Below are 16162 nucleotides of genomic sequence, written 5' to 3'. Positions count from 1 at the left end.
GAAACCCACAGGTACTGTGTAACTCGTCCTTTCACAGTGACACAGCGGAAAACAGCCCCACTGCACCTTCCTGAAGGGACCGGTCGCAGCCTTTCCCACCCCTGGGCTGCGCGACGCTGGTAAGACTCTTCCTGGGGAAAAACAAAACTGTGAAAACCACCACAAAGGAAACCAAACCAAGTACAGAGCTGTTTTCCAATTTCCTAAACCTTTTCAAACCAACATGCTGGGGTGGAAAACACACACGCACACACACAATATACACACACATGTGCACGCACCATAGGGCTCCAACATCAGACCTTGAAAAGTGGTCAAAAAAGTCATGTTGTTCCAGGTCCCCAGACGGTGGAGTCTTAAGACTGGGAGCGCGAGGACCACACGGTCCTGCGTGGACCAGTGTCTCGGTCATTTGTGACTCTTCTCCAGCAAGTATACATTGGATGTTTCAAAGCCTCAATGCATGTTTTGTATCCTGAAAGACTATTGTTCTCACTTACAAAAGACATAAGAATCAAATTAATACTTTATTATCAAACACTATATACAACAGAGGTTGCTAATAATACAGAATTTAAAGAACGCAGTTTTTTTTTTTTAATGTTTTACTTTTCTTTCCTCTGCCACCCAAGAAAGTACAGTACAAAACAATAGTCTAAACTAACACAAACTGTTACCTGGTCTATTAAAGGATACACGGTATCCACTAAACAGACAGATCCTTATTTCCCTGCTTCATGTTGCAAAGCCCTAGGCAACCAGGGGCAAAGGTCGCTGGGGTTTGACTCGCTGGGGCTGGGAGGCAGCTAAGGCTGCCTGCCCTTCAGACTTTTGAATTGTTTTTGAAGTTAAAAGCTGCTACAAAGTTGCATCGACATCTTCCTAAGCCCCCAGAGGGATGTAACACCACCACAAAAGGCCACCAGCACTTTTTGGACAAGATGAAAACTGCCTGATACCAATCATCTTGAAAGCACGGCAAGCGTTACCTACAATCACATCACTTATAGGTCGAGAAGCACACTGTCTACTGGTGTGGGTAGTCTTGCTACTGGCTTTTTTTGTTTGTTTTTGTTTTTTTACTTAATTTGTAGTGGCACAATGGTGAAGGAAAGGGGTCTAATTTTACTGTGAAAAATGAAAGAGTGGCAGAGAGGGCCATGAGTAATTATTTCATCATTTGTTAGAGACAAATGCTAGAAAAACCACAGAAGTCACCATTTCTAAAATGAAATTAGCACTGCTAATGTAGTTATGACTAACTGGAATCATTACAGGATCATTTGATTTCCTTGTGGTTATAGAACATGCAGTATTATTTTGGTTCTGACTATTGATCCATTTTAGAAGGTACCTCTTTCCCCCCTACCCAAATCCCACTGCACCAACAAGCCTGTAACTATTCATAAGAAGAAGTATTACTGGACATTACTGAGAGTACTGAGCATATAAAGGAAAAAAAGAATCCAATGCTGTGAACTTTTGTTTCAGCGAAATGGTGGCTGCCTTCTGTGATAAGACTCTGCCACTCCAGAGAAGGTCCCGGCGTCTGGGGGAGTGGGCCCGACCGGGTCTGCGAGGCTGGCAACCCCGCTCACTGGCTCCAAGTGCGAAGAGACCCAGCAGCAGCATCCGCTCCGCACGGATTCGGGTAAGCGCAGATTACAGTTCAACACGTGTACAACTCTCCAGCGGGCAGCACTTTTACAGCTGCCTTTCGCTCACATACTTTTCTAATTCAGAACTACTCAAAATTCTCAAATTCCCATGAAATCTGTCCATAATATGACACCCCCCCCTTTTTTTTTACACATACATTTTTACGTTGCTGGAATTCCGATTTTTCACATCTTACATGATCATCGCATATATTTCTTGTTTTGTTTCGAAAGGCATGGTTTCTGTTGATGTGTCGTGCAATAGCAAAAAAGGCAAGATTTCTTTTCCTCGGTCTGCCGCTCTTCCCTGCCTAGGCTTCGGAGTTCAAAGTTCATGACAGCCTCACCAGTAGAAACCCCCAAGGCTTGCATTTCCTGGTAGCTAACTGGAAGCAGCATCCCTTGCTGGCCATGCTGAGATTCTTTACGCAGGGTCATCCTGCATTCATTCTCTGTCCGCCCCACCCCCACAATGAAACAAGGTAGCCCCCCATATTTCTAAATGTATCAAGGGATACCACTTTTTCTCACAAGTTTAAATAGGACAAGCATATATACTCACTCTCAGCATAAAGTATATCTAAATAATGTATTTTCTATTCTAGTGGATTTTTAAAAAAATATTTTGTTAAAGTCTTTGGGACTCCATCTTGTTTATCTCCCACAGATAAACACATGTTCCCCCTACTCTTCAGGCTGTGTCAGAAAGGGAAAGAATATAAAATCAACACTTGAATTTTTTTTTTTTATTCCACACTTTGGAATTTTTATTCCAAATTTCCCTTTAGCCCTCCCAAGTAGTGCTGACTGACTCTCCGGGTGACAGGGGTTTGTGTCGGAGCCCCTGTCGTCGCGGAGTGCGGAGCAAAACGTGGGTACTAGGGTGGGAGTCGGGGAAAGGCCACAGTCCACTGGCGCTCCAGCAAAGCCAAATCATATCCTCTGGCCACTGGCATCTTTTCCTCGGTTCATACTGTGCCCCAGAGGAGTATCCAAAGCTATTCCATTATGCACTCATCAACCCTGGCTTGTCAGCCTCGGGGAAGGTCACTTTATTCATAAAAATGCCTCTTTGAGTTTCTTTAAAAACAAACAAAAAAATAGTTGTAGCACCATGGTGATCTGTATCCAAAAGGGAAAAAATCTGATGTACACCGCCCAGTCACCGAAAAAATTAGAGGCACTCGTACATACACAACACCCCACCAAACTGAAGTTTTCTCTGATGTCACCCTGCTCTGTGCTAGCATTCCGCACCCCACCCGCCTCCTAGCAAAAAGGCTGCTTCCACGGAGCACACGCTTTGCTGTCAAGAATGCTTTAAGACAGTCATCTAAAAAAAAAAAAAAAGTCTCGACCTTTTAGAAGCCTGTTCATTTACACACCCTAGAGGAAATAGTGTAATATTATATATCTATTCTTAATACCTCCCCTCTGGACTTGACATGGTGACAATACCCTGCACGCCTCTTACAGCCCTGAATGAAAAGGCATAAATGCCGCCCGGGAGAGGAAACCCTCGGGGCCTCGCCCTCCCCGCCGGCTGCACCCACCTGCTGCTGACAGCGCGCCACTGGAGGTGAGCTCAGAGGAGAGTGCACAGGCGCTGATGACCACGGGTGTCACTACGACAATTTGGCATTTTCATCTGGAGTCCATTTAATTTGGAAGGGGTGAGAAAAGTCAAGGGCAAGGGCTGGGGGTGGGGTGAGGGAGGCAGCAACTACTTTAGCCCCTCCCCTGGCCCCAAGTTGTTGCTAAGAATTCAGGCTGAAAGAAAGAAAACAAAAATCTGACATCTGCCAAAAAAAAAAAAACCCAAACCAATAACAAGTCCCTTCTTAGGATGAGCAGTTAGGTGGATCTCTGGTGTTCCAAGACCCTGGTGTTTTCTGTGACAGGTGACGGGAGGAGACTGTGCTATAATGTCAAAAGCGTCGCCAGGAGGAACAGTAGGATTGCCAAAAGGCGGCTGGGTATCCTTGGTGTTTGTGCCGCGTTTTCGCCGCGGGATGGCTCGGCTGACTCATGTACGGTGTCATCTGTTCAAATAGAAAGCACACATTCCAATGAGACGTCACATCCTTAATAACCCTCTCGCAGCAGCCTGCTGTTCACAGGCCTCGCCACCCTCTGCAAAGTAAGGTAATGAACCTTGTGCCACCCTTGACTTTCATGTCTGCATAATCACTCATTATTTACAGTAAACAAAGAAAATTGGACTTTCTCAGCAATACTGTTCCCTTAAAAAATCGAGGGAGTGAAATTATGCACACACTGTAACCTTTAGCATGTGAGCTCATCCGGTAGGGAGCAGCCAGAAACACCTTGCACAAACCTGAGATACCGGAATGGACTTTTTAAACCCAAGATGCCACAGAGAAGCAAGTAACATGTCCAGGGTGGGGACAGTTATGTTGGCATATTAGTGGTTAACTGGAATGGGCTGCCCATTTTAAGCAGTTTCATAGGATTAGGGTTGAACGCCTGGTTGTTGGAAGCCTAGATGAATGTCCAAATATGAAAGATCAAATGCCAAAACAGCAGCATTTAAAATAAACTGTATCTAAAGCCCACTAAACCTCAGTACACCAGCACCCACTGGTTTAGCTTACAATTAGGCATTAATTATGGTGTTATTTCCATTGCAAACCCTGTAGCTCCAGGATTAAATTACTTGAATTTAACTATTTTTATCAGGTTGAAGCTTGGCACATAAAAATTATCGGCGTGGATGCAAATTTTCCTCTAAATAAAATGGATTAAGTGAGGTAAGCTTCTTTTACTGAGCTATAAAGTGTTCTCTGAGGCTGCCTCTGACTTTCCAGAGCCTTCCTGATCTGCATGATTAACAGGCTTAACTTTGAAACAGGAAATTTGCAGCAATTAGGACCCAAAGATAGATTGGAGGCTTCCCTCTGAGGCATGGAATGCTCTAGGGTTGCCCATCTCCTTCCTCCCACCTGGCCTAACACATGCTTTTAGACTAAGTGATCTCTGAACTGTATGTTCTTGGGACCAACAGTGGAGTTCTGTGGTGGATTTTACTTCAGCACCAGGGGAACTTCCCAGAGGAGCTCAGCCATTGTCATCCTGGCTTCGCTGAATGTCAGAGAACAGTGACAAGTGAGACTCTAGTGGTTGTACTCCATTTTGTAGGCCTCAAAGGATAACCCTTAAACATCCCTGAATGACCCACCTCAAACCCCTTAATGGATTAACTATGTTTTAAATTTGCTTATAGAGGGTGTCTCCCAAAAAATGTGTATACACTTTAACAGCTGATAGCTCAATTTTGAAAATGAAATGTATTTTAAGAAACATTGCCTTTATAATTACACCTTTATAATTATTCAAAATGTGTATGTACATTGTTTGGGGACACCCTATATTTTCATACCATACAACATGTCACAATGAGGCTGCTTTTCCTTCACTGGGTGGAGTCACAGTTATTATTTGTCCTAACGTGACCCCTTTTCAGCCCCTAGCTCCTGCTTCAGATATGCCAGTGTGGGCTGTTCCCAGCAGGAACTAAGAAGTATGTTTTCTCAGCTTTGCATCTTCTGACCTGGAGGGCTCTTAGGTTAGCCTGTCCTGCACAGAAGCTGCTGCATCCCAAAGCCATACTGGCTCCCTTTGCCTGGACCGTAGCACACCTGCAGAGAGTGGCTATTAGAGTAGGAGACTAGAAAAGGTTAGGAAGCAAGGATGGGAAGTTAAATGGATGCAGAGGGAAATATAAAGCCCCACAGAGTTTATAGCCCAATACTTGTGGAGTCTTCTTTTTTCCTCTGCTCTTCCTCAGCTTTGCAAAGGTACTAAGTCTGTAGTTAACAGGAGGTACATGTAAATGCCCTTAATAGCCCTGAAATTAAAATCCAAATAATTTCTTAAGGGCACCAATATGTTATCAAAACAAGAGTTAATTGAGAAAAAAACAACAAACACATAAACCCTGAGGATTGCAGAATTCATTTCAAAATACTTATTTTACACACCTGAAGTTACATCAGCTATTGGGTTCTTCTCCACCTTATTTTTACTAACCTATTCCCCTGTCCTCAAGGTTGGGAATATACTGCTAAAAGATACCCAAGTAACACTTAGGTGCTCAGTGTGAGCTGGAAGGGGACCAGCCCTGCCTGTCCCGTTCCTCCAGGGTGCTCAGCGAGGGCTGGCCATTGCTCCAGGCCCACAGCACAAAACAGGGTGAGAGTGACCTTCAGGACACTGAAGGAAAGCATCTGTTGTTTGTATGAGGCTAGATGTGCTTCTTGGTCCTGTGGTTGTGTACCATCCTGCCCTCAAAGGGGAAAATCTGTCCCATTAGGCATCACGGCTCTTCTGTTCTCCCTGCAATAGGCTGATCCTGGCTCAGGATTCTACAAAGCATGTGTTGATTGAAACAGGGCCTCACTGTTAAGATTCTATGGCTCCTGAGAAGCAGAATGAGAAATGTGCTGCCATTTGGGTCAATCAGAACAATTTCAGAATTCTAAGAGAATTCATAAGCACAATCTATCTCAATGGAAAGTACACCTAAACGTGAGAGAATTTCTAACACTTGTAACAGTGAATGTGGCTTGTCTCCTGGCTACAGGATTCCACCACACGAGGGCTTCCATGGTTAACTGGAAGGACGCTAGCAATAATTTGGAGCATATTATGTGGCATATGTCTGCCCTGAGATCATCCTGTATCCCTGATGATAGGAAACTGGCAGGCAGAGTGTGCAAGCAAACATCAAAGACAAATACATTCCAAAGACAGGTGAATTAGTACACATTGCCGAGAACATGCAGCGGGATCCTTCAGGCCTGACGGATTCAAAGCCTGGGCCTACACTCACCTATGCAGCAGTGTTGCAGAGCTGACTGAATTTTCTAAGGAATAGGATGAGGTACTCAAACTTATTAATTATTGCATTTAACACGTAAGGATGGTAGTGCAACCATGTCTTACTTTTGCAGTGAAGGTGCTCACCAGAAAGCCCTTAAGCACAGTAGTGACTGACTCAGGAGCTTTTCCTGCATGTGTACCTGGGCAGGTACACCTGCATGTCCACTCCTCCCCTCCCCACACTCTGACTACATTCTGTCAAACTTCTGCAAACTTCCATAAGCTATATGAGCATAGATTTGGGGGCCATCATGGATTTTTTAAATGCTCAGTGAAAAAGAGCCTGTTTCTCAAAAGACTGACATATGCTCATGTATGAATGCATCCTAATATGTTGCATTTTCCTATTGTCAGAACAGTCCTCGGTGTGCCTCTTCAGTAGCAGAGTAAAACATACTATGTGTTATGTTTCTAAACAGCCTCTTGCTCTCTTGACAAGCAATGGAATTTACCTGGAAAAGAGATTATTAGAAAGATACGCCTACATTATTAGAAAGATTCGCTAAGTGTGCATCAGGAAATCGTAATTTGTGGTAAGTTATGTTGATAATGTTAGTGCCTAATTTTGCTGGTCATTCTGTGCATGACATTAACAAAGCCAACAGTAAAGTTCTCTTTATGAACATCTCTGGTAACAGGTATGAAAACCCTACTTTTAACATTGGAATGGGAGTTGAGAGATCTGAATTTAAACCTGGATCTGCCTCTAACTAGTTAGGGGACTTGGGCAAATCTCAGTTATAAAAGGAAGAGTGTATACTCTATAGTCCTTCCAGGAGATCCCACCTAACTCACAGATCCTGTGATGGCCCGAGTCCTTGAGCTCATGAGGAGTCTGGTGTCTTGAAAAGCCACAGTGGTGCTTCCAGGAAACAATTAAAATGTCTCCACCTCAGCACTCATTTCTTGCAACTTTCTAAAGCGGCTAAGTGATCCCTAGGGAGCCAGGAGGGCCTCTGAGAGCTTATTGTACACACCTCTCATTTGTGCTCTGGATAAGATGCCTGCCTTAGAAAAACAAGAATGCTTGGGGGGAAAAAAACCTAACTCCTCCTGTCAGTTACAGTGTGAAAGCTATTGTATGTCCTGAGGCACCGCATTTACTCAGGCTAAGTTTCCCTAAGGCTCACTGACTGTGTCCCCCAGTAATAATACTCATAGGAAAATTTCCAGGACAGTAAGAAAGAAGTCCTACTGCAAATGGATGAAAGAAAGTCTGTTTACATAAGGGGGGGGGGCTCACATCTTTCTGTGGAGAGGAAATGATTTTATTTCCCTTACGTTTTGAGATGATCATAGGAGATGAGTAAGGAAATCAGTCAAGATTGCGAGGAAACCACAGGAAGGCGAGCGTACAGGGGCATCAAGGCACACTCCTCAACGAACAGTGGGCAGGGGGCCCCCACTTCTCACAATCAGTGCAGAGTTGCATTAAATAGCCAGGTTGAATTTATAACCAAACGGACAGTTTACAGGCTTACATTATCTACAGCAGTCTACAGTATAAATGCTTCCATGAATGTTTTTGTGGGTTTTACTTTTCTTCACAGTGATGGGAAAGTTTGAGTGTGTAGAAGTCAGTAATAGAAAAAAAATTATTTATCCTTAATACTTATTTTGCCTCAGTAATCAAAGATCACATTTGGCTCGGCAGACTAATACATTTGTGGGAGCAGCAGGTGTGTGAATTCGTGGTATTAGGAGGCAACGTGATTCTACTTCTCCAAATCAATGACTATCAACAAGAGCACAAATAATATTTGAAATGAAATATAGTTTTTAGATCACTTCGGTGATGCATGTGAATTTCTGGAGAAAACTAAGTATGTTGAATTAGTTACTATCTTATGCAATAATAGTCGTAGTACTTTTATCCACAGATTTGGACATAATATAAAAGAAAATTTTATAAGCATATACAATAGAAATGTTTTTGCCTTATTACCCATTAATATTCAGGGTGACTCACCAGCATGCTCGGAGGATATGGTAAAAAGTAGTGAGGTTTTAGCATTCTGATGGGGCTCTACATTAGGATACTGCATTATATCAAATCCATGTCCAAAAAAAGAAAAGTCATTTTCTCTAACATGCACTACACAGAGATACTGGAGGAATGAGGTAGAATATAAGTAATATTAGCATTGCTAGCAATGAGCAAAAAGCAGAGCAACTCTAACATGCACACATGCGAGAGGAAGAAAGGAAAAAAAGTACTGAAGCACCAGAGAGATGCATTGGTTAAAAGAGATTCTCTAAGCATACTAACCTGCTGGTTCTAATGAATTTTCTACTTTGTCGTTAACATCGAAAACACGATCATGAACACCTATAGTTTTCATACAGCTATCTATAACAAAAATAGAGATAACAGCCAAATATGTTAGTGCAGACACCCTTAAACTCCCGTTTCTTTTTTTTCTTTCTCTCTTTTTTCCTTTTATTTAGGTAGAGATTGTTTTACAATCCGTGGCATGTATCCAAATGCCAATATTGTTCCCATTTGCTGTGCACATACAACAGTCTAAGAAACAACAAGTTAGCAACTGCTGTGTACTTAAAAAATAAAAGCATCATGAAGAATGATGGGAAAAAATCTGATGAAAACTAAAATGTGAATGTTGATATACAAAACAGATACCACACAGGATTTAACAGTAAAAAAAAAGTGTTACCGCTGTGAACCAGACCACACACTCAAGCATGCGCAGTGAAGCCACCCTCTGGAGCTCATTCGAGAACTTACTTGTCGGTCTCACGAAGACTTTGAGCTTGAGACAGGACCTTCTTCCATTATCTGGGATCGCAGAGGCTGTGGTTGAGACAAAGAGCAAGAGAGAGGAGAGAACAGCAGATTACTCTCCATTTCCAAATGCAAGCGGTCTGCAATCCATTCTTTCCTAAATAAGAGGAGCAAACTCTGATTCCTCCCCGAAGTTGACACAAAAATACTTTTCAGATTGGCATAGACTCTTCCAGAAAGGGCTGCTTTCCTACCCCTGTGTTCTCTTTTCAATACAATGAAGAATCATGCAAGAATGTTGGTAATCGCCAGAAAATACTTTGGACTTTTATTTCAAAGCTCTTCCATCTAACTTGATCTGTTATCAATTTTCTCTGAAATAAGAAGATAATGCTTGAGCTTCTCCTCTACTGCAGGAAGAGGGGCCCAAGGTGAAAGTGCTGGCAAAAGCCAATAGCAGATAGTTAGGAGGCCAACTTAAATACCACCTAGCTGTGCTGGGGAAAGCAAAGCTTTGTCTGTCCCGAAAGCCCGTCTGTCAGTGCCTTGCAGGTATTCAGTGAGAGGGGCTGCTCAGAGCTTGGCTCTGCCACTCCCATCACGCTATTATAAGTACAATATGCCATTGAGACGGCGCTGGGCAATGGCACGTTTGTGTTTAAAGATTTGCCACAGAGAGGGATGGAATTAATAAAGTGGGCTTAAGAAAACATGACAACATGTTTCAAGTTATAAATCATTTGAGGAAGAAACTTTCTTCTCCTTCTCAAGATAATATGACCGTAAACCCTCCCTGCGTTTGAAAGATTCTCTCCCCTCGGTACACGCAGCTTAACGTCAAAGGGATTTCCAAGGGCGGCAGGACCCCGGCCCATCACATGTGTTGACGAATGCATTCTAGAAATGACAAAAATTACAGAAATGAGCGCTGCATACTTTCCTCCCTGTGTGCCTGCTTCAAGTGGTTTCTTTGTTCAGACAGAGCAGATGACATCAATCAAAACACACATGGCTTATAATTTGCCTGGCGATACCCTCAGTGACAGAGAGAGATGGCAGTGTTTGGTGTGCCCCCTCTCTCCTTGATCTGTACCCTTCGCCAGTCTTCCTCGGGGCGCCCAGAAAACGAAAAGGCTTATTTTGCAGGTGAGAGGATTCAAGATGCAAATTCCAAACTGATTTTACACGAATCTCCTATAATTCCAGATCCCATCCTGGAGAATTTATAAATTCACCACCTAACAGACATCAAGCTGCAGAGAACCCCAGCGTCGCTATTCAACACCTGTAGGAGACTCTTAATTCTGACAAAAGTATACAGAAAAGATGTTTTCGGTCTTCCCATCTCCCCTGTTCGCTCTGACAAGCAGTTAAGAAGTGTTAACAGCTGGCTTTGCTGTAGGCTTTCATTAAATCAAAGTCGGGAAAACTCCCTCTACTGACATTTACAGTAACTAGTGTGTTATTTAGGGCACAATATTTGCACTCTGTGGTTTGATCCAGGAAACGGTGTCCTTCCTGTGGACCCCAACTGCAAACGTGTGTCATCAATACAGTCCACATAGGTGACTCCTATCCATCAGGAAAACCATGGGTTCTTGAGATTGTTTATATCTCAGTCATGAGAGGTGGTGTGAAAATGTGACACACGGGCATCGAGGCTGCCGCTGTGTGGATTTCTGAGCTGAGATGAACTCACCACAAACCTCATGAACTTGATTTGCCACACGCACGAACGGATTTTCTCAACACTACAAAGATGTTACAGGCTCAAGGCAGAATCAAATGTTTAATTGGTTTAGTGGCGAAACTTCTTGGAATTGATTAGTACAGGCCATTCTGATTTATATGTAGGAGAAATCCTGCAAACCCAGGACATAAAAATCACTGTAATAACTAAACAGCAACAAATGATAAGCTGTCCAGGAAAAACTGAAGAGAGTTCTCCCACCCTCTCAAAGAGGGACACTAAACCTCAGCTGCTGGATGAGTTCCATTCTTCTGTGAATTAAGAATATAAAATGTACTTATATTTATATAAAATAAAAGCCTCTCTTTCCCATCAAACTTCTCCATTGTTCCTCATCTGTCATCAGAAATGCTGTGATGATAATGTGACTGACACCCTGTGACACTGTTTGTTATCCTCTGATCCATAGAAAAAATGAACAAAGAACATAAACACATACTGTGAGTACACAATGCAGATTACAGTAAATCAATGGACTCTACAGCCTCTGACCTGAGCTCATAAAGTAAACTCTTGACTCTAAGGGTTAACTTTAGTGGGTGAGCCTTGCTCAGTCAGTTTAACTAGGGTTCCTTATTTCCCACACTGAAAAACAAAAAAAAAGAAGCGTAAGACCTTTTTCCATATATCAGCAAAACTCATTTTTTTACGCAAAGCTTGAAAGAGTACGAGTGTGGCTTTATGTTATGTTTCAGGTTTCTTAACCCTAGTCCTTGGCTGACTAATGTAGGATGCCTTTATTTCACTTTATTAATAGTAATGGTTGAAGCTATAAGGTAATATCAAAGTGCTTTCTAGTCACAAGTAAACAAAAAACCAAGGGTTGAGCATTAAAAACAAAATAACAGAGGAATTGAAAAATGAAATATTCATACAGTAAATATACAAAGAAAATCCTCTCGAGATCAATTATGAGGAAAAGAATTGAAGACGGAAGTGGAATAAAAACTTAAAATGTGCCTGTTTTTGTCGGGAGGTAGGTAATACTAATCCCTATGATTCTAGAGACATCCCTTTATAGTGACCAATATTATCTTAATTAAAACAAAATTTAAGTTCTTATGCTGCTTTCCTTAGAAAATTAATAGTGAACATTTGATAGTGAAGAGTTACTAACATGCATTATATTACTGCAGCTTTGTACATCCATTCAAACGCGTTTAAAATCCCTACTATGTGCCAGTTTCCCTATCAGGTGCTGTGGATGCAAAGATGTATGGGACAAACTCCCTATCCTTGTGCTGTGCTTATTCCAGCTGGGGCCATAAATATTAACCAGTTTAGGGCACTGGGAAGGGTCCCTGAGGTAACTGAGGTCTGCAAGTGTTGCCAGCACAGCTTTGGGCAGGGAGTTAGTTTTGTCCTGGAGTGTGAGGGTGTCCCAGACATGTTTGTCAGAGGGAGATTTATCAAGGCTTCACAAGTTCTCCGGAAGCTAACCAATAACCCCTGGCAGAATAAAAACAATTTGTCCCCAAATTCCCAAACGGGAGGTGTAGTGACCAAGATGAGGCATTAACAGGTGAAGAAAACCTAGACCTGAACTCTTCCTCTAAGATATATGGATTTTTCTAGTAGAATTTGTCAAATTAAAATGAGAAATTCAACTCATGTCTTAAACATTTGTTCACATAATTCAAAATCCTATTCTTTGCTCAGTTTACTGCTGAAAATGTACACTTGGAGTCAGGAAGCCGAGAACAGGGGAATGGGGACCATTAAAACAAGTACAACCTCCCACTCCATGATCTTAATAGCAACTTTATAAATCAAACCATAGGGTCCTTTTCCCCTAATGATCTGCAAAGTACCAATCAAAACCTTACAACACACAGTGAAATATTTCCTGGGGGCCCTCTGGTTCTCTCTGCTTGGAGTATCATGCTAATAAGGCAACGAGGGCTGCTTAGCTTCACTCTGTTCCATGATCTCAGACAGGGGCTCTACCTTCAGCCACTTCTGCAAACCTGTTTCCTTGGTCTCCTGGGGCTCAGGTGAGCACGGCTCAGCACTTACCAGCCAATTTGATACATAAAGGGGAACACATTCAATGCCCCAACATCAGTACTTCCGAAAGCTGTATTTGGCACTGCAAATATATGTGATATTCAAGTCACAATCCACTTCAGGCCTCCTGGGGCTGATGCGGTAAGAGAACACTGGCATCACGCTTGGGGTTGGCAGCTTCTGACCTGGCTCCAGTGACCCCCGCCTCCTTTTATGCGGCCCTGTGTGTTCCCTTCCCCTGACAGTGGGCTGGACCTACTTCCTTGCTTTTCTAATGAGCAGAATGCAGCAAAAGTAATGGGATGTCACTTCTGTGATTACTTTGCAGAAGACCGTGACTTCCTTCTCACTAGTGCTCTCTTTCTTGCTGTCCCTTTTGCTCATGAAGCAAAGTGCCATATAGTGACATTCTCAATGGAGAGGCCCAAGTGGCAAAAGAACGGCTGCCTTAGTGCAACAGCCCACAAGGAACTGAGTCCAGTGCCGCGAGTGGGCTAGAATGAGAACCCTCAGCAGAGTCGTGAACCGACTCACCTAGTGAGAGACTCAGACCCAGAGGACCCAGCTAAACTGCTCCTGGATTCCTCATCCACAGAAACTGGGAAAAAATGTTGTTTTAGCCACAAATCGGGGAGTAATTTGTTTCTCAAGAGCTAACTGATTTGGTGCAATCAAAGGCTGCCCATGGCTGGCTTGCGACCCAAGGACTGAGACGCTGGTGTGTGCTCTGCTGAAGGCCCGCCTGGCCCTTGCTCCCAGAGCAGCGCCTTCCTCACTCAGCTGCCTTCTCTAAACAACTGGATCCTCGACTCGTTCACTTCTCACGCTACTGTTACAAGTTCCCTTAAAAGAGGCCTCAGAGAGTGGTAATTATAAACTGCTGTTGAAGAAACACTACAAGACCTATCTATTTATTTTCACTCCGGCACTTAAAAAACTGTTTTTCCTTTTCTGTCCCATGCCACTTAGTTTGTTTTTGCTAATGTAGCCAACCTGTGCTGTTCCTTGCAATTAGCACGATGTCTCATGTTAAGTCTAAATTGCTGGGTAAACCTAAATGATCTTTGATACAAAGTGTAAACTTAACTCATAAGAGAGAATGCTGTCTCAAACATGAGAAGTAGAACATAAAGGCGAGCTTAAAAATACCTGCAATAAGAGTTTAAATAAGTTAAAACTTCTCTTCATATAAAAAACCCATCAGTTATCTTTTTACACAGCCCATCAAATTATCAGATGGACGTGCTGCCTGCTGCGCTGAGGAGGCCAGGCTATCGAACTCAATACAAACATATGATTTCAAGCAACTCAAAAGTAATCAAGGTAACAGTCCTCTTCAAGAACCACTGGACGTTTAGCAGGAGAGGGCTGAGACCCCTGTATTGTATATTTTTACATTTCCAGACCCAATACTGCTCATTAGTCAACTTTAACATCTCTGCCTAACCTTATCCATCCCTACATCTTGATTCCAAAAGTCCAAATCATTCTCCTTTTCTGTGTCCCTTGTCCATCTGGGTACTTTGAGAAGTTTTATTTTTAACAACAGTCAGCCACTTTCTTCTTTTTAAAAAGAAGTGTGTGTGGAAGCATTAAAAATGTAGTTTTCCATTACGTTTGCCGCAGGCACTGTTTCTCAATTTGTACAAGTCAAAAGAAAAGATGGGCTGTTAGTTGTTAGCAGAGCCCAGTGTTTCCTCTGTAGGTTTTCATGTGGTTTAACATATAACACAGGTATGTGCAAATTAGACAGGTGATGGCGGAATTAAGCATTAATATTCCTTTCACAGTAAATGCTGAAGAAGTAAAGCCGATTTCAATAAATGGTACTACTGAAAATCTCTTCTAGAATATAACAAATCAATAAAATCCATTTTGTGTATGTGGGTAGAGGGTGGGGAACAGAAGTGGGGGGAGTAAGGACAGAGATTTACTGAAGCCAAATGGACGGACTGCTTGGAAAATGGTTACCACACCCTCAGGAAAAGTCTTCAAAAAGAAGTCAGGCCTCTTGATAGGAAAGAATGTCCCTGCAACAACGTGCAACTGGCTATCTGCCCCCTTTTAAAAACAGCCCAACACCTATTTTCATACGAAGAACAAACTCACCAGCCACGATGGAATATATCTCCCCATTCTACCTTTTGAGATTTAAAAGTCACATGTCTTAATAACCTGCTTTTGGCCCCAGGTTTATCAAACTTGCACCCTAAGGGCGCCCACAGGAGCTGGCTCCCTCTGCCCACACATTTCATCTCCTGCAGCCCACAGTGGCTCAAGACTTCAATCACTGGCAGGTGAAGGCCAAAGTCCCAGATGTAAAACTTGAAAATGTGGTTACTAAGTGAAGGTGGAAGCCTCGGAGAAAAGTAAAATATCGTGTAAATATTAGATACTTTGACATGGCTCTGGGGATGTTCCTTTCTTAAAAAAAAAATAAAATAAACGAGAAAAGGAAGAGGGGTGTGTTTCCAACAATACAATAGGTGTAAAACAACACACTCTGCAAGCTAAAACTTGGTTACAACAGGGGGGAACTGTAACAGGGACAGATAATTAGGGGAAAGTTCAGAGCAAGGGAAGTAAAATGAGAACCAGCTGTGCAACCTCAGACAAAAGAATAGGAGGTGCCACCATGCACCCCTCGCTCCCCCTCCCCCCACTCCTTTGCCCCCGGGCCCAGTTCTCACTGCAAATGCTAACTTCAGAATTATTTAAATTCCTGCAGCTAAGCCTCAGTAGATCAATTACTCTTAGCAACCTCCAATAAAAGGCTGAGGACAAGTTCTTTCCCGAGATTTGTAGGAATAAACAAACAGGACATTATCGCGCTTTTCTACTCATTCATTTGAAGTGTGAGCAAACTTTTCCTTGTTTCTTTAAAGCTCAGTGACAGCAAACTTGTTTTGCTGCTTCCTGAATAAGCATATGATTTGTACCATGTACTTTGATATCTACTGAGGCACAAGCAAATAAACCCTGGATTTCAGAGAATGCTTCTAAAATATCCTTTATAAGGAGCATTTCTAATGCTAGTTAAGAAAATTTTAAAGTCAGCTTAAACCTCAGAGTCTGAATCTAGACCTTCTCTTGCCCTCCCAG

At 42.6% G+C, this 16162-nt stretch overlaps 1 protein-coding gene across 2 annotated transcripts in view; it reads right to left on the bottom strand.

Annotated features, from left to right (window-relative positions):
• Window positions 1-508: 508 nt before the first annotated feature.
• The window catches only part of EFNA5 (ephrin A5), a 266681-nt gene continuing 251027 nt past the window's right edge, over window positions 509-16162 (bottom strand). The window contains exons 3-5 of one of the 2 annotated variants that reach the window (XM_081133790.1): window positions 9307-9372; window positions 8830-8910; window positions 509-3700 (exon numbers count right to left, since the gene is read on the bottom strand). In XM_081133790.1, coding sequence (XP_080989916.1) covers window positions 3579-3700; window positions 8830-8910; window positions 9307-9372 — 269 coding nt within the window. In that variant the 3' untranslated portion in view covers window positions 509-3578. The remainder of the gene's footprint in view (window positions 3701-8829; window positions 8911-9306; window positions 9373-16162) is intronic. The other variant, XM_081133791.1, reaches the window with a different exon arrangement.

This window comes from Miniopterus schreibersii, assembly GCF_964146895.1.
Source record: "Miniopterus schreibersii genome assembly, chromosome: 3".
Classification (NCBI taxonomy): domain Eukaryota; kingdom Metazoa; phylum Chordata; class Mammalia; order Chiroptera; family Miniopteridae; genus Miniopterus; species Miniopterus schreibersii.
Note: the sequence above shows the minus strand (reverse complement) of the source record. Positions and strands in the feature narration are given on the sequence as shown.